We start from the raw sequence: 19851 nt of genomic DNA, 5'->3' as shown, positions 1-19851 counted from the left end.
ATGACTTAATGTACTCAGCCTTTCATTCTGAGGTGGAAGGTTGTCTCCTGGGGTGATCATAAATAATGTAGCAGGACAGATTTTCTTTTTTGGGACTAGCTCTTTGCATAGGAAAAGCAATGGCAAATGATTTGCAAAAATCTTTGCATATGTACCTCTCTGAGTCTTTACTCAAGGTGTTTTGACTGTGTTTAGTTATCGTCAGCTCAACATATTTAACGTGAAAAGTAAACAAAATAGAAATGAGTATTGAGTCTGGTGGCCCATTTCCTTGTTGTATGAATATTCAAAAACCCACCTGTTCAAACTTTATACATGATCTCTGAAGAACAGCAGTAGTAGCTTGATCAGCTAGTTTTATTTCATTCCTTTATAACTAAATAAAATTATAACTAAATAATAAACACCCTACAATGTGCAGTGTAAGACACACTTACTGTTACAGGCAGATAGCTGTGCTTATGAGAAAAATATTGAGAGTCTACTCAATACTTTTTGCTTCAGATAAACAAACAAAAATTAAAAAAAAATCATCTCTTTCCTTGAGAATTTTAGGGTGTTAGTAGGGTAGATAAAAGATATAGAACATAGTTGAGTATATTTAGTATTTTGATTGTCAGAATTGAAACATTTTTATGCTTCTAAAATCTTTGGTCCTTATTCCCTAAGTGTCAATTCAGTCTGTGTATTCCATCATAGCAGCCATTGCTTATTGACAGTGAAGAGTTAAGTGCTGACCACACGGAACACAGGTCAGTGCTGACCACACGGAACACAGGCCAGTGCTGACCACACGGAACACAGGTCAGTGTCCTTACAAAGAGCACCTTCAATTAACATTGATGGATTGACTTCTCACAGGCAATAAAAGTTCAATTCATTAGTGATGAATCCTATGAGAATAAAAATCCACAAGTTAAGATACTAGACCAAGGATTATATATTTATAGCTATAAAATATGTATAAATATGGAAAACGTGTCCTTTGTTTCTGTTATTTAAACATTTTCTAATTTATTGACATTTAAAGAGATTCCCAATATTTGTGCCAATCTAAGAATATTTGTGCCAATCTAAGAATAGGCAAAATGGAATTTGAATAGCATTATATGTATGCTTTTTGAGGCTGAGGAGTAATTTAGAAGAATCAGAAAAGCAAAGTAGCTGAAGATAAAATGCAAGTGCTTTTATTAATAGTAAATACTTTTCCAATAATAAATATTTCCTGTTGGTGAGAAACATTTCACTTGACTTGCTCATTAGAGTGTCTTGAATTTCAAGAGTTTGAATGATTTCATTGTGTGTGTGTTTGTGTGTGTGTGTGTGTGTGTGTGTGTTTTGCTAGACTTTCAGGCAGGTAAGCATGATTTTGAAGACGGACCAGATGTGACCATTTAATTTGAAAGCATAATGAGGTTCCTCTTCAGCTTTCATTGGGGTTGCATAGTTTTTCCTCCTGATCAGGTGACAGATGGAAAAGATCCCCTTAGTCAAAGCAGAATTGAGAGTGCAAGGGATAGGGTGCGGGCTGCTCTAGTGAGCACTGTTCTTACATTCTATGTCTAAACTATTGCTGTGCTCTGTGTTTGAAAAGTTTGAGCAAATCAACTGCCCAGCCTCTAACATCAAAAGATGGGAAGTGGAATTAGTTCAGAGAGCAAGGAGTCAGCCAAAAGGTCCAAAGAACTGGAGAAGAAACTTCAGGAAGATGCTGAACGGGATGCAAGAACTGTGAAGTTGCTGCTACTTGGTAATATGTTTCTCTTTTGCTTTCAGCATCTGATTTTTTTTCCTCATTTATGACACAGTTGCTTTTTTCAAATTTTAAATTTATCACTTCATGGAGGATTTAATGTAAAAATATGGTTGGAATCCTAAGGGTATTGGTGGTTTAAGAAATAAATAGTAGATGCCTCAGTTTATGTCTTTCACAGACTACAGGGTTTCATTTCTCAAAGACTCATGCACACTTGTCACTTTGTTGCATTCTAATTGTTTACCAAATAATGACTAAAATATTTAATAACAAGTCACAAATGTCTACTCTTTGTATAATCATAAATAAGCTGAGTATTGCCATCAAAATTGATGTGCTAAAATCAATTATTCTCAAGTTTTATTACAATAATAACAAGAAACTTAAATTATATCAGGAACATTATTATACATTTAAAAATGTGGCATTCAGTTTCTTATATATTCATGCATGCCAAAAATTACATGTTTATTTTTCATCCCTTCCAAGCAAAAGATAAGGTTTTATGATAACTATAATTTCAATAATTGCTCAATTAACTAAATGAATTAAAATAATCTGTGTGGCACATATCTTTCAGAAACTGCTTGACACACAGTTGTCACTGACATAAAACCATAGGATTTTTAACTGCTTGTGGGAGGAAGAAGCTGGCAGAGTTAGGCATACCAATTGTATTAAATTCAGCAACATGTGATATTTAAGGAAAATTTGACTGGGGACATCTGAAGAAGGCAGAAAGGTATAATTTAGGGTAATAAAACCCATGATAGATTTAGCACAAAGATATGGCAACATGTATTAAATAATATAGTATATTGTTTACTACAAGAGATGACCCAGTAAAAAACATTGGGTGGATTCAGTCTTCATTTTTTTGTTTGTGCTTTTAGTTTATCCACAATCAGGCTTTAGGCCAACTAACCAGCCAATTAGCTTGTAAAATATTGTGTAAATAATTCCCAGAGTTAATAAAATTCTTAGTTAATTCAGAACCAAATTCAAACAAGAGTGCACACTTTTTGACAGCTGAGTATTTACCCTTATGTAAGTTATATGCAAAGTAATTCATTATTTCATGATGATAGATTTACCATTTCTACGTGTTTTTTTTTTTTTTTTTTTTTTTTTTTTTTTTTTTTTTTTTTTTTTTTTTTTTTACTGTGCTCCCACTACTGAGTTTTAACAGCTACCTGTAGGATGTGTCTCTTGCTTCTCAATGAAAGGGACATGGTCTCTCATTCCTTGCTCCAGTTCTTTGGCAAGCCATGGCCATTGTACTACAAACGTTCACTTAGAAACTGACCAGTTAGAAAGATGATGGATACGTGATTTGAAACCATCAATCATATTTTCCCCAATTCTAGAGAACTATCAGACTCTCTACCCTGTAATCTAAATAATATAAACCTGAGGAAAAGGAATCCAAAATAGGAGGAAAAGTCAGGCATTCAATTTAATGCCTTTTCTATTCACCTGCACTGAAGTGACATAGTGATAGAGTGACCCTTCATGGACATGCAACCACTGCTGTCTGTTGCTTGCCTGTGGATATAACTGATCAAGTTCTTCAAGTTCCTGCCTCTTTGACTTTCTCAACCTTGCAGACTATATCCTGAGTTGAGACAGAATAAACCATTTCTTCCTTTAAAAATGAAAACATAATAAGTAAATAAAAAGTCTACATGCTGAGATATTTTTTTAATGATAAATGTTTTTAGCACACCATTTAAAAATATTTTCTCTTATTTTATAAAAACACAAATTGTAAGCCAAATCTCTGAAGTGGATCTATTAGCAGTTACAAAGACAATACTGTTAAACATCCACAGCGGTATGATGCTTGAGGTTGGTGTGCTAGAGTAAGTGACCAGCTGCCCAGGAGAATGTGCTGGAAAAGAACAGGGTAAAATGATATAAACAGATGACTGGAAACATGTCAATGAAAATCAAGGCCCCCAAACAGAAAGGTGTAATGAAGAAAGTTGAGTTTTCTCAAATTATGAATGGGATGTTGACAATGGAAAGTTATTATACACATAGGCTCTATAACTCGAAAACCTAAAAACACTACAGAGAGATAAACATCAGGACACAACTTGCTATATGCCAAACTCCCAAATGGAAATAAAAGCATTCTAATTCTTCTTAAACAATTAGCAACTTAATGGACTTCATTAAGTTGAAAGAGCAGCACTTGTTAACAGGGAAGAGAAAGAGTCATCAGTAGTAATATTATAGCTTTCTTTTATATACCCATTCTCCTGCTTCTATGGTATTGGCACCAGCTAAATACATGCTGAGCTGCCCAGAATTTATTTAATAAAATGAACCACTCTTCAGTTTTCCCTAATTTGGTTTATATTTGAAATATTTGACTGTTTTTTTCCTTTTGAATTCTTAACTCTAAATTTATTTTAGATGTCAAATTCAAAATAATTAATTCTGTTTCATATTCATTTTTTTCACTGAAATCACATTATCTATGCTGTAATTTTTCACCTTAAACTTGAAACGTGGCTTCCTTATGATACCATACATTGTCTTATAGAAATGTCTTAGCCTTCCTACTCTCTCACCATAGAAATGACTTGGGTCTCGATACTCTTTAGTAGAGTAAGAACAATGGACCATTGACATCCAAGCTTAACCATGGTAGTGGCCAATTCTGAATTTAATCTTGTACTTAAAAAATAAGAGAAATATACAAAACAAAACTAAAAACAAATATGGTGCATTCAACCTTGCTGTGATCTTCACTGTATAGTTTATTTCCTTGTGTCAAAACATAGAACACAATGTTTCCTATTTATCATGCACTGGGACTCAGAAGTAAACACTGTGTTAATAAAAATAGATCTCAGTGACATTAAAGGGCTGATTCCTCTTTACAAGTCCTTTGCCTACATCTTCTTTTTTCTCAGCTAACAATCACTTTTGGAAACTGAATATATGTTCTTTTCTGCTATATATATAATATCCTAATTACTATTACCGTCCTTCTGCTCCTCCCACTTTCCCTCCCCACTATATTGCCCCTTTTTTCTCTCATTAGAAAAGAACAGGCTTCTAAGAAATAAAACCAAATTTGCCGAAAGAAAATATAATGGAATACAGCAAAAATGAGCACTTCAAAGTTAAACATGACAACCCAATAGGAGGAAAAGACTTCCTAGCGGAGGCACAAGAGTCAGAGGCACTCTCATTTTCACAGTTATGATTGCTTTTAAAAGACTAAGCTAACGACTGTAATCTGTACACAGAGGACCAGGCACACACCCATGTAGGCACTGTGACTGCTGCTACAGTCTCTGTGAATCCATATGGACCTTGCTCAGTTGATATGGAGGACGGCCTTGCTCTGCTGGTATCATCTATACCCTCTGGCTCTTGCAAACTTTCCACCTCTTCTTTTAGAAGAGATATATGGGGGAATAGGTATATTTCTTTATGAGTAGTACCTATCTGTGGATATTTATATTTATTTCCATTTGCTACCAGAAGAAGTCTCTCTGATGATGACTGGATAAGACACTGACCTGGGTGTATAACAGAATATCATTAGGACTCCTTTTATTGTTATTGTTTTACCCAGTTATGTTTGATTTTACCCTAGTTCTCTAGGCTATCTAGTTTCTGGTTCTTGGTTACCCAAGCAGCATCAAATATGGTTCCTTCTCAAGGTGTGGCCCTTAAGTCCATGGGGCATTGGTTGGTAACTCCCATAGGTTCTGTGCTACGACTGGCCTAGGATATTTTGCAGGCAGGAAAATTTGTAGGTCAAAGGTTTTGTGGCTGCATTGGTTTCCGTGTTCCTCTTTCATCAGCCTAAAGAGGTAAAGGCTCCATGTAGACAACGGCTCTACTTTTCATATTTAATGAGTAGTCTCAGTGTTGTCCTGGACAATGGGGCTCCACTGCCAGTTTGCAGAGAGCAACCCTCTGTCTTTAAAATTTTTTTTTTTTAAAAATTGTATTGTTTGGAAATTTTCAAGGTACCCCTAGGCCAACAACTCAATTGAAAGCAATCAATTCCTACCAGGCTAAAGAAACTAGCCAGCTGAGACTCTATGCCCTCATTACTATAAGTCCTTATTAGGGTCACCGTCATATATTTCAAGAAGTTTTTACTTTACTGCGTTTCCATGTCATCCCTCAAATGCCCCACAGTTCCAGGCAACCACTTTTGACTCTCAGTACTTCAAGTAGTCCTGTGTCTCTATATTCTCCCAAACTTATCAGAGTCTAGCTTCTGTGATTAAGGTTGAGAGTAGCCTTGATCATAGTCACAAAAATAAATGCATAGAAGGCAGTTTGACTGTGTATCCATTTAGTTAACAATAGTAAGTTTACCCTAAGAACATGGTTATACACCCTTGTTATATTTTGTTTTAATTCGGCTTACCATAACCAAGCTCACATTCTATACTCTGAAGTGGTTCTAAAAACCAAACATAAAGTAGATTATGCCATAACTGTTTTTTGTTTTGTTTTGTTTTGTTTGCTTTTTCTGCATCAGACTTGCTATTTTGACTCTACAGCAATGTAATATTGAAATAATTCATATAAAAAGCATGAGAAATTAACATAATTATTTACCTTTACTGCTTCAGTAGAGAAGGGTGGTGACATACTTTACAACTTGAACAGCTGGACTGAGGCCAGGCAAGGTTGACTCATTAAGGGAACTGGATCCACAGGCAAACAGGCAGACAATTCAGGGACAGTCCCTGCTTCAATTGTTGGAGAACTCACATGAACACCAAACTGCACATCTGCAATGCAATGTATGTTCTGGGGCCTAGAATCAGCCCATGCTCAATTTTTGGTCGGTGATTCAGTCTCTGGGAGTTCCCGAGGATCCAGGTTGGTAAACTCTGTTAGTCTTCCTATGACGTTTCTGTCTTCTTTGGGGCCCTCAACTCTCCCAACAACTCTTCCACAAGATTCCCCAAGCTCCATCTAATGTTTGGTTATGGGTGTCTACATCTTTTTCCATCTCTTTTCAAGTTGATTCTCTCAGACGACATTTATCCTAGGCTCCTGTCTGCAAGCATAACAGAGTATCGTGAAGAGAATCAGGAACTGGTTTTTGCCCCATGGGATAGGTCTCAAATTTAGCTAATTATTGGTTGGCCATTTCCCCAAGTTCTGCTCTATCTTTGTAACTGCTCATCTTGTAGTCAAGAAAAGTTTTGTGTCAGAAGTTTTTTGGGTGGATTATTATCTTTCTCCCTTCACTGGGAGTTCTACCTGACTATAGGAAGTGGCTGGTTCGGAAACCATATCCCTTACTACCAGGAGTTTCAACTAGAATCATCCCCACAGGTACCCTAAGGCCTCCTCATATCCCAGGTCTCTGGCCTGTACTAGAGATCACCCCCAACCCCATCTCCAATTCCCATTCTCTCTCCTCCTGCTCTTCCTACACCCGGTCAGTGCTCTGTCCTGCTCCTCTCCACTTCCTCTCTCACCCAGTTCCCTCCCTCCATCCACCTCTGATACCTATACCATTTCCCCTTCAGAGAAAGATTCAAACTCTACTCTTGGGCCCTCCTTGTTATTTGGTTTCTTTAGGTATGTGGATTATAGCGTGGTTATTCTATATTTTATGGCTAATATCCACTTATCAATGAGTACATACCATGAATATCTCTTTGGGTCTAGGTTACCTCACTCAGTATGGTATTGTCTAGTTCCATTCATTTCCCTTCAGAATCCATGTCCTCATTTTTAATACCTAAATAGTATTCTATTGTGTAAATGAACCACTTTTTTATTCATTTTTCAATCTAAAATCAAAACGGGGTGAGGGAAATTACATGATTAATCACAAGAATAGTGCTTAATCCTATCAGGACATTCATTGACACTTAATATCATTAATAATAGTTATGTCAATAATAGTCATGTCATAATAATTATATCAAGAGAAGAAAAAAGCTAAATCAAAAAGCTAATTCATTTGCACCTATCCAAAGCAAACTAAGAAGAGAAAGTAGTCCCATATACAGATAATCTGCAGAAATCTAAATATCACATTTCATAATGAGAAACCCTAATATCATTGTTTATATACAGTGAAGAAGAATTAATGTTGATTAGTGTTCTTCCTGTTAAGAAAATAAATATTATTGACATTTTCCTGCCCTTGATTTTTCCCTTGACAAACTCAAGGCAGGTACCAGGAGTGTGGGTGAAGGTTCAAAGGTCTGAATTTCCATCATGTAGCTTTTGTTGATGACACACAAAGATGGAACAAATCAATAATGTGAATGATGGGAAATATCAGACAATAAAAACATTAAAGTTATTTTTTTCCTTTTTTATGATTTGAATTTAACAGAAGTCTGAGAAAATTCTACCTCAGAAATATGTTTCTAATAAGCAAAGTGGAGTGTCATAGATATTCTTCATGCAGTTGAAGAAAATCAAATTTATTTGTGGACAACTTCATGTGGAAAAACATAGAAAGCTTTTAAAAGCTATGGGCTAAAGATATGGAGGAAACATAACAAAACAGCAGGGTCAAAACAAAAAAAAAAAAAAAAATGAAGACATACTAATCATGGTCTGTAATCGGAAAAGTGTTCTATTGTTTTTTAAAATATGTGGCCAAAGTGGTTTTCTCATGTTGCTGTATCTGAAGATCAGGGTTCAGAAACAACCCAGTTACAGCAGAAATCTCAGAACGTTGGTATTAGCATGGTGTGTGCGGAGTAGAGGGAGTCTAGCAAGCCTGAGCCATAAGAAAGTAAGAAATAATGGAAGGCTGAAGAAAGACTAAGACTGTGAGGGGAGCTTCCATGGGTCCCCAGTTCGGTTCCCAGCACCTTCCTCAGGTGACTCACAGTTCTCTGTAATTCCGACTGCAGGGGATTTAATATTTTCTACTAGAATTTCTGGGAGTTCGCCCTTGTTGGTATATACACACAGACAAATATATGCAAAGTATTAAAAACACAATAAAATATAAAGTCATTATAAAAGAGTAGAAGATACTTTAATTGAATCTTTTTTACTTAAAGGGATGAAAACATATTTGTCACCTCTCAGATTTGCTACAGTGTTCTCCAAGTCATTTGTATCTGTAAGGTAATCTCCAAAAGCTCTAAGATAATAGAATTTGATAAATAAGGAAAATGACCCCACTCTTCCCAGTGAAAGTCAGAAATGTATTGAAGTTAACTTAAATTACATAAAGTATATGTCTTTGTCCCCAAGGGTACACAAACAGCGTTTCTTTTTTTTTTTTTTTTTCTCTTTCATTTTTTGAGTCCAGGCTGCTTGAATGGCTGTCACATAGAAGAGACAGAGATTTTTAATTTTATTTGTGAGGAGTGGGACATGTTATTTCTGAAAAGGCTAAACATGATGAGAAACCAAAACGTTAGGGGGTCTCCCTGCTCTTAAATTGTCTGCCAATACAATCCATGAGGGCAGTGGGAGCAGAAACAGCAAACAGGGGCAGGTGTTAGAGGTACAGGTGGGGGAGGAGCAGGTGGGGGAGGAGCAGGTGGGGGAGGAGCAGGTGGGGGAGGAGCAGGGGGATGGATCTCTGGAAGGTTGCAGAGCCCTGTGAGTTGTATTGTGAAAGACCACAATGGGATCAGATGTCAGTAGGCAGATCAACCTTTTTTGGTTTTTAAAATCTTGGTGAGTCCCACGTTCTGTAGGTTTGTGTCACGTGAACACAATAAGAGGTCCCTTTTAGGTTTATACTTAGAATACAACCAAAGGAAGTTTAAGATTTTGAGCGTGCAGCTATGAGAATATTACTAAAACTCCATTGGTTAATTTTGAAATAATTATTAAAAAGTAACATAGTGAGAGAAAGGAATCTGAAGTAAGTTTCATTCCATTTAATACTTTAAATCACTTTATCACTAGTTAAGCTTCCATGTTTTTCGACCTTCATAATTTGCACTGAGCAACCTTAAAACACTATCCTATATCTTAAAGCACTGTCTTTGATCCTCACAACTTAAACTTCGGTATCTTCTGACCTTATACAAAATGGTAACAACGAAGAATCTATGCGGACCTAATAGTAGCAGCTGTAGGGGAGTGAGGCCTGTGGCCTGAGTTTAGAATTGAGAACGCATCTGGAGACGTGGTTTCTGCTGTTAATCTAATAATTCTTTCACTGGGCAGATAGCTTGGGTTTCTCTGTGATCAGAGGGGACATCAGCCTTTGGCTACCAGGCCCAGAAGATCTGACAGACTTCCCTGTGAAGCAGAAACGTAAGGGGGTGATTGTCCTATCTTCCCTAGGCCAAGTGGGTCAAGGAACTCCCCTGTGTTCTGCTTGTCCACAGTTTGGACCATGTGCTTTCAGCAGTCACTCAATGGCCAGTTTTGTCACATTGGAAGCAAGCTTGAGGTAGAGGCTCCTCTGTGCCTATCATCTTTGGAGCTGGCATGTTTCTCTAGAAAAGCATTTTTACTCAACATTTTAAATGCTATACTCTGCAGGTCCCTGAAACATTTGAGGATCATATATTTATCAAAATTATATCTAAATAGAAAAAATATGATTTTTGTCTTTAGTTATCTGCCTTAGGCTTAACCTTTCCTGTCATTCATTATATAAGTTCTTAGCATGACTACAAGTAAAATTCTGAATATATTAAAGGAATGATCATTGATAAGGTGACTGACTACCAACTTGTATTTTTTCATTATCCTTAACAATTTACAATAGTAGTCTTTATAAGATTACAACTTAGGTTTAGCCTCTAAAATCATGATTTGTAATTGAAGCTCTTCTAATATCTTGATAAAACTTTTAATCATGAATGCTGTCCAAAGAGCAACTGGAAATTTTGACCCTGAGAATATTTCTCTTTTTTAATTAAACAACTTTATTAAAAAAAACAGAGATAAATGTGCAGATTTAAAAGCATTTTGCATAAAACTATATGAATATATTTTTGTCAGTACTTGACTTTTTTTAAAGGTTTGGTAGTATGCATTGAAATCTTACTAGTTACAATGAGCATAAAGTACATATAAAACAAAACTTAGCATGGAAATAGTTTTTTAATCCATTTAAAATGTGCATGGTTAATGCATACATGGAAACAAAGGAACGTGACACAGCATTAGCAGGAGAATGTGTGTGAGTTCGTTTATCTCTACTGTTCTTATTTCTCTCATTCAGAGAACACTAGCCACATTCTAAATTCCTTTTATTATAAAGTTATATGATTTCAGTAGCCCAGAAAATAACCATATATATATACATATATATACATATATATAAATATATATCAAATGATTTAATTTCATCTTGCCCTTTTTAGCCAAAGGAACAATCAAATTTTGTGTGTTTTCAGTGAGGTTTAGTTACAGTTATAAATTATTTTACAAATTTAAGAAAATTTTCATATTTCTACATATAGTTTTATTTGTATTTTATTATTTACAGTTTGTGCATATTAAAATGCAAATGATGTACAGGTTTTAATTGTGATCTGAAACATTATCTTCTTTAAAGAAACAGATATGTATCCTGTGAAAATTTCTTTGTTACTTGTTAGCCTGGAAAATAAAGTTAATTATGTCCACACTTCAGAAGTAAGAAACTATTTTAGGATGTACTGAGCATAGGAAAACATGCTGCCATGTGTATATTTAGCCTTGTAACATGATCTAATCCTAAAAGAATGGAATGATGATGATGAACTAAGACCCACTATCAATGTGTAGATGAAAATGTACCATTTGTTTCTGTGAAACTTTGAGATGGAGTTTAAAATAATGAAGGAGAATTTTAGATGGGTTGTATTTTTATTTAGCAATCATGCCAGTACAGCAGTTAACTGTTTGGGACCTTCACCCAGAACATTAAACTTACTACACAGAGCAAAGAGAATCTTTTAAAAGTTTTACAAATTTTTAAATGATACTTTAAAAAAATAAGCACAAATGAAAATATGAATTATTAATATGGAGTTTCATAAAAAGTTATTTTCTACTTCATAGTAGCTAATTATTCTAAATCATATGGGCACATTATTAATTACCCAATAAGTTGCAAAAAATTGTTGTATATTCACACCCTTTCTAGTCTCAGAAATAATTCGGGAAATTCCAGTAGTAGTGTTATCACCATCTGACATTGAACTTTGACCTCAGTATTCATGGACTGCACATTGGTGGGTTTAAGCAATTGAAGATAAACAATGCCTACAACTCTGACCTGTTTTTAATACATTAAGATATTTATTCTTATTGTTTTATCAACAATAGAGAATAACAACTGCTTACACCATACTTGCATTACAGTTTTAATCCATGATATGAGTAATCATGTAACTCTCAAATCTTATTTTTGTTTTGTGATATGGATGAAACACATGGTCTCAACAAACTAGACATATATTCTACCTACAAGTTGTATCCTGCTGCAAAATTCTTATACTTTTTTTCTATTCTAAAGAATGATATTCCGTGAATAGTTTTACTTTGTTACAGGAATCACAGACAATATATAATTGCTCTAAAATTTTACTTGATAGTCAACAAGAAGCATTTTTCCCCTGTTTCAAAAGTTCTCCAGTTTTTGTCCCCCATCAGTGACCCTTGCATTGAGAAAAATACAGCATAAAATAAACCAGCAGAGGTAGGACTGAAGCTTATTCCCACAGGTGGGAAACTTCAGGCCAGTAAAACTAAGTACATGCATTTGATTTGGTGGAGTGAGATAGTGTAGAGCTGGGCCAGGTGACACTTAATTTCCAATGTCCACTTCCGTGGCTCTTGGTTAAGTATCCAGGGCTGGATTAATGTTCAGAGGGAGAGCGAATGCCTAGAACCCATGGGACCTAGTTTTAATATTAGAATTGCAAAAATACAGGTTAAAAAAGTCTATGAAGGAATATTGGTAAATTGCTGTGGCTGATTTCTGCAGACATTGGCTTTGATTTTAACTTTTGTGACCTGTGGCAGAAAGCACTCTGGCATAATAATGGAGAAGAACCATGGGCAGTTTATCTACTAGAAGAACTGGTGCATAGCCACCTGTCAGTGAAGCATTATTTACTGCAGCCTCGCCACTCCTTATTTTTCTGTATCATTCAGGATAGGCAGCTGTTTGGACAACTGTAGACATTAGATACATTGAGACTTGCCAGGGACAATAAAAATGTTCTGCCTTAAAAGTTAAATTTAGATGTCTCTCTCTATCTGTTCACCCAGGCTCAGGAAAATATTTAAGACCATACAGAAATACTTCAATGGAAAAAAAAAAGTTGTCTCATACAAGGAACAAAATAAAGTAATATTATGCAGTGTATTTTGATAATATTATTTTCCCCCAATGCCTTCAAGATCATTCTAAGCCATGATCTATCTCTCCACCTAGTTTCAGGATCTTTCTCTTGCTCTCTCTCTCTCTCCTTCTTCTCAAAAATCAATCAATCAATCAAACAAAGAAACAAACAAGTGGAGTTAATTTTATGTTGGCCATTTGCTCCTGGATATGTGGCCTGCAGTCGTTCCAGGCTGGTACACCCAGGGACATGACTTTGAAGGAAGCTGATTGTCCTTTCTTTTTCCAATAGCTTCTTGGTAGGGGTAGGTTAGTTTTGAAGTTTAAGTTCATAGAATCATGTCTTTCATGTGAAATATATCTCATGCTGATGGATGAGGAAGAGTTATGAACCCAGAGATGGGGGAAGGAAGTATTAGTGAAAATTTGGAGGCCAAGTAGGTAGAGGTGGGATTTGAACTCTACTTGGTGCTCTCAATGGGCTCTAAACCCTATTCATAGGTATAATTTTAATAAAATCTTTAGATTTAGCTATTATTCAAATTACATTTTGCTTATATCAAAATTATGAAACAATTTTAAGTCAAGATCACACTCTGCAATACAGGGATGCAAAACAATACAAGGTCATGACATTTTAGTCTTTGTTTCTAATACACTTGTCTTTCGCATCAAGAGAGATTGAAGAAATGTCTTTAGAAAATCCTGACTGTCAAACCAAAGCAGCCACTAAGTATTCACCAAGAGTAATTACAGTCTCTGTTAAGGATCATGTGTATTTTGGGTTTTTCTATATGATGCTTGTTTTCTATATGATGATAAGTAAATGCCAGAATTGTGTATAGTGTGCATCATAAACTACAATAAAAGTTGCAGATAAGGGTGACTATAACACCTGTGGTACCTACTGCTGGTTCCTCATTCCACCCTTAACTCACCTGAGCTCAGGGCATGAGACATTCCATGTCACCTCCTATGCAGTAACTTAAAGTTATTCTTTATTCATTCTTCTGAATAATGAAAATTATAGCTATGTAGAAGGCCATGATATTCCAACACACACAAAAAAAAAAGAAGGCCATGATAGGCTTCTGAGGACAAGAACACATTTAAATTAGGATATATTTCTGTTTAAACAGTTCTTGCAATAAAACTATTAATGGTTCTCTTCTTTTATTATTTATTCAAATAGAGATTCAAAGATTCATCTCAGGAGACCAAGCACATGTTAGAGTCTGAAATTGTGGCTCATATATGTTCTTAGGTTGCAAACATAGGAGATATAAACATCTCAAATCATGTTTAAATTTAAAATATAATTTTCTTTATTAGTATATATCCTTTTCTTTTAGAGTTACACAAAAAGCGGTGTCAAAATTTACACATGATAATATAGGGTTTAATATGCTAATGAAGTCTGTGTATCAATAACATTTGCTTCAATTTGTTTCAGGAGCCGGTGAATCTGGGAAAAGTACCATTGTTAAACAAATGAAGTAGGTACAGAGCTATTTTGAATGCTTACTGTTTGATATTTATTTATGAGTTGAACAATTTTGTCTTAATTATTTATTTTAGGTTTTTGGTTTTCTTTACTATAATATGATTACATCGTTTCTTCTTTTATTTTCTTTCTACAAATGTTCCCACACCCCCCTTCTTGGTCTTTCCCATATTGATTGTCTCTTTTTTCAGTAAATTTTGTTACATATTTATGAGTAAGTAAGATCTGCTAATGAAGTCTCACCACATGGCTGATTAATCATGAGCTGAAATAGGACTTAATAGGGATCCTAACATGAACAGTGAAAGCCCAGGAGGCTTCAACCTTAAACAGAATTACAGGGACATAAGGAAGGCTGATAGCTGCACAAAAAATCTGCAGGGAAGAGACATGAACTAGTTGCCCAATAGCAAATGATAAGCCCTGAATGCACACATACAAGTAACATACACACTGAAAAAATTTTTAAAAAAATGTTCCAATTGCATATGTAGCAGAGGATAGCATTGTCTGGCATCAATGGTAGAAGAGGCCTTTAGTCTTGTGGAGGCGTGTTTTCCCAGTGTACAGGAATGCCAAGGCACTGTGGTGGAGAGGGTAGTTTGGAGAGGGAGCACCTTCAGGGAAGCAAGTGGGGGGTGGGAGTGGGAGGAAAGGGGATAACATTTGAAATGTAAATACAAAAATTACCCAATTAAAATTAGTTTAAAAAGAAAAGAAATGCTCTGTGATCAGCTTTTCATAATTCAGGTAAAAATAATAGCCAATAACAAATATTATAGATGTATAGTTCACTAATAGATAAAGCAATATAGAGAAGTATGTAAAACAGAAACCTGCCCGATATATGGAAACAAAGAACCAGGAACAGATGGGATTCAACTACCCGTTACAAAAGATAAATCATCATAAAATTCACTCAAACTTTACTATCTATAAAATAAAAGCTCAAGCCAATAACTAGGCATTCCTTTTTATAATAAATTATAAAAATCATAATTTTAGCCTGTTGTGATGGTTTATTTCTGTAAGCCGCAGAAGGCTGAAACAAGAGGACTATTACAAGTCTGAGGCCAATCCGTGCTACATAGTAGGTATATTGTGTCAGACAGAGCGACAGGGTAAGACTATCTCCAAAAACAAAACTATACTATTAATCTATAATTATTATCTGCTAAGAGCAAAGACTGTAAAAATAAAATTTAACGGCTAATTGTAGAAATACACTTTGCAAAAAATAGTGATATAATTTTTCTATATCTAATATAAATTTAGAGGTGGAGACATGATTTGGTTGTTAATTGCACTTGGTGCCTTTGCATAGGATGAAAGTTAAATTCCAAGAACTACCCCCTCCTGTTGCCTATGGATTCCACAAACCGGACTATACTCCACCCCACTCCCCATATGCCTTTCCTTTCCCCGGCCTCCAACTGCAGCCAGTCCTCTCAACAAAGACACCAGACGAGCAGGTCAGTAAAATTTAGGGCCACTTAAACCCATCCCTAACTCTAGTTGCAGGGTATGTGGTACCATCTTCTGGTCACTAAAAGAAGTAGGCAGACATACATGTTACTTATATACATTCAGGCAAAAGGTGCCACAGGGGGAAAAAAACTAAATAATATATACATTTGTATATATGATTATATGCATGTTTATATATGTGATATATAAACATATATATGTTTGTATATGTACATATCTGTATATATGTGTGTTTATATATGTATATGTTTGTACATATGATTATACATATATATAACTGGAAAAACGTAAGTATTCTCTGTCTATACATATTTCTGAGAAACTTCAATGAAGTTTTGAAATATGTATAACATAAAAATAATTTAAGTATATTATATGTAAAATGATGTATAATACTATATGCAAAATACGATTTCTGTACTTATTGTAAATGGCAAAATGAGAGATAAAGACTCATAAATTAAAACAAAGTATAAGAAATCAATTTACAAAATGCTGAATCTATCCATCATCTATTTGAATTATGAGTGTAGCAACTTCATATGCACATAACAATGTTTGACCAGCACCTCTGCTCAGCACATGTCCACAGTTGATAATTATGTGCGTCTACGAACTTGTACCTATAAAATTCCTCTTTCTTTTGACCATTAATGCAGAGCTTATAATCCCAAAATGTCGAATTATTATTTCTGCTGCTCCTTGTCCTTTATTTTTTAATATCTTATACTTTCCATAACAAAATGTGCTACATTTTTCCTAATGTCTCTTTCCATACACAGATGTGACTATAAAGTTTCATATGGCACAAAAATTTTTGAAAATGATAATAATTGTTTCTATAATTTTACCATAGAGGAAAGATTTCATGATTATGTTCTCTGAGCAATGTGTGCCTTTAGTGGCCATCCAAAATATAATTTTTTGTAACTTGGCTGGTGGCCACAGTGTTTAATAGCTGCTACCTAATGGAAATTCCACTATGGCCCTAGTGGGAGGAGAGACAGGTGTGATTCATTCAGTCTTTCAGTATATAATGAAGAATTAAAATGCCAAATAAAATCATGTGATTTTGAACAGAGCTAGGAACCAACTTAGAGCTAGAGAACTCTTCCTAGAAGAAATTGAATTCTTCTATTGTATGTTTCCTCATAGGCTGAAAAGAGTCAGAAGAACTTGTTTTTCCAAAGGAACCCACATGCCCCAAACTCATTCATAATTACCATTTTAATTTGATAAGTAAAATCATGTTTTGTTTTCATTTTGAATGGTGGACTAGGATTTATTCAACAATTATTCTTAGATGTAGAAGTAATGCCCTTCTTTTTTCTTATGATCTTAGTCACCATTTATTTTCCCTATTTTTGCTTATTTAATTGATTTAATAGATTGATGCAGATAAGCATGGCCCTGTTGAAGGTAAACATGAGCATTTGTTAATAATCAAGTATAAAGAAATAAATTAATCTATATATATTAATTTATTATATAAATATATGTGTATATGTATATAAACAGGTACTTCAAAAGCCTTGAAGAGATGTTTGTACTCTCTTTGCTCCTTAAACAAGAGCTTCCATGTGTGTAGACATAAGATGAATCATGAGAAAGGTAACACTCAAAAAAGTATACCTCAAAACAAACAAACCAAATAAACCCAAAGCACTTTAAAAACAGTATAAAATAATCAAAAGAATAACAGAAGGAACAGGAGTTTATCACGCAGTGAGGATGCAAAGACTCAGAGAGCAGCAGCATGCTCTAGCTGTAAAGGGAAACTCTATTTTAAGGTATTATTCTTAAACCTTCAGTCAAACCTTGACTTTTGAATGAATGAGTGGAAGGAAGAGAGGAGCTCAGCCAACCCTGCTGTCTGGGTCGTTCTCTAGAGCCAGAAGCACGTACACCCATGGAGGAATGGTAAGGGATTCAACAGAAAGCAATTACCTGAACAAAAATAAAAAAATAAAAAAAGAATGCCTTTGTTAAGGCTGTAAATAGAAAGCAGGCACTCCTACTTCCAATTGTTCCCAAGGATGCCCTAAGTGATGGGAAAAGCCAGGGTTGTTCCACTAAGTGACTTCACATCCTGCAGAAATCACGGAGTAAACACCACACCAGAAATTGGGTCTGGATGTTCATCTCTGACCTCGGAATCCGAGAACTTCCTTCTTGAACAAGGAGTCAATGTTGTAAAAATAAATAAACATCAAAAATTAAAGACATTGCGACCTACATGTTTAAAAAAGCATTTAATCTAGAACAAGTCCTAAATTCTTCTTATATTTAGCATGTGTTCCTTCCACTTTATATGAGAAGACAACGAATGAGAAACATTCACAAGTGTTAAATTGTCCAGGGTCAGCATGCACTCCTCAGTAAAACTCGTTCTTTTCAATGCGTACATACAATACTGTTACTCAGGAAAATTCTTGTCGATGGTGACTTGTGCTACTACAGCTCCCTCACAACAGCTTTTCGCGTTTCATTGCAGGATCATCCACAAGAATGGCTACAGTAAACAAGAGTGCATGGAGTTTAAGGCAGTGATTTACAGTAACACCTTGCAGTCCATTCTAACCATCGTGAGGGCTATGACTACACTTGGAATTGATTACGTCAACCCTAGGAGTGGAGTAAGTATGTCCATGTGATAAGTGCATGGCTGTGGTGGAACGTGGGCCAAAATAACCATAGGATTATGTTTGTTGTCCAATTCTTTGTCTGCGAATCGAAACATAATAATTTTGCAAATATTGACTATCTTCAACCTAAGTTTTATGATTTTTTTTCTAAATTAAACATCTCTTTTCACTGTGCACTATAATTGTATTAAAAAGGTAACTGCTTTCTAGGAATTAAATCTAGTATTAAATATGACAGTAAAAGAAAGAAGCATAGCTGTACTGTGGTTTATAATGTAGCATCCATCTAAACAATTTTTCTCTATTCAATACTTAATTCATACATTATGGTGCATTAAAAATCTACTTACTTTAGAAATAGATAATATGTAAAAACTACTTTATATAAAAATTATGCATACATTATTGTCTAAAACACAATAGGTGGTCTCACTCACAAGAACATCATTAAAAGACCTTCTCCACTGAGCGACCCTAAAGACAGGATTTTATTCTTTAAAATTATTTATGTTTTTAGTATCATACAAGAGTATTAAGAATTGAAATGCCCTACATTTAAAGAAATGTTATGGTCTGAAAAAAAAGAAAATATAAACTTCCCTGTTTCTCAAGGTTCTAGAGAGCTGCAACTACGGAACATAGCTACACGCATCACCTTGGCTGAAGGAATGACTCCTAAGCTGTCCAGTTCTCTTTACAGATGAACAGTGCAGGAAGGAACCATAAGCCTTTGAAAGAGAAAGTGATACATACCTAGAGAGCCAGGCCATATTTATCAGCCCTGGGACAAACAGGTGACACTAGAGGTTACCCCCACACTCTGTACCAAAGGACTCTTTACTTTGCCTGTAAAACTAACTTGCCTATATATCTCTCCCTCCCTCTCCCTCTCTCTCTCCCACTCTCTCTCTCTCCCTCTCACTTGACATTCAAAGATTTTTTTCAGTTGTTTGTCCTGGTGCTATTTTAATACAAGTACATTAATCATCACTGCACATGCTTCTCTACTAAATAACCTGAATCAAAAATCACCAGTCTTCACCCAGGTGTGTGCAGGAAACTCGGAAGTAAAGACATACCCAACAAGATCGCATGGATGCCATGCAGGGAAATACTAGGCTTGAGGATGTGTCTGAAAGGGTTTTCGCCATTTAAGTGTTTTAGTGAAAATCCACTCATATTA

The 19851-nt window shown here is 35.2% G+C and overlaps 1 protein-coding gene across 1 annotated transcript in view; it reads left to right on the top strand.

Moving 5' to 3' along the window:
* Positions 1-1632: 1632 nt before the first annotated feature.
* The window catches only part of GNAT3 (G protein subunit alpha transducin 3), a gene marked incomplete at its 5' end in the record, with an annotated part of 39949 nt that continues 21730 nt past the window's right edge, over positions 1633-19851 (top strand). The window contains 3 exons of the mRNA XM_080936115.1: positions 1633-1750; positions 14485-14527; positions 18518-18659. Coding sequence (XP_080792241.1) covers positions 1633-1750; positions 14485-14527; positions 18518-18659 — 303 coding nt within the window. The remainder of the gene's footprint in view (positions 1751-14484; positions 14528-18517; positions 18660-19851) is intronic.

This window comes from Micromys minutus, assembly GCF_963924665.1.
Source record: "Micromys minutus genome assembly, chromosome: 23".
NCBI lineage: Eukaryota > Metazoa > Chordata > Mammalia > Rodentia > Muridae > Micromys > Micromys minutus.
Note: the sequence above shows the minus strand (reverse complement) of the source record. Positions and strands in the feature narration are given on the sequence as shown.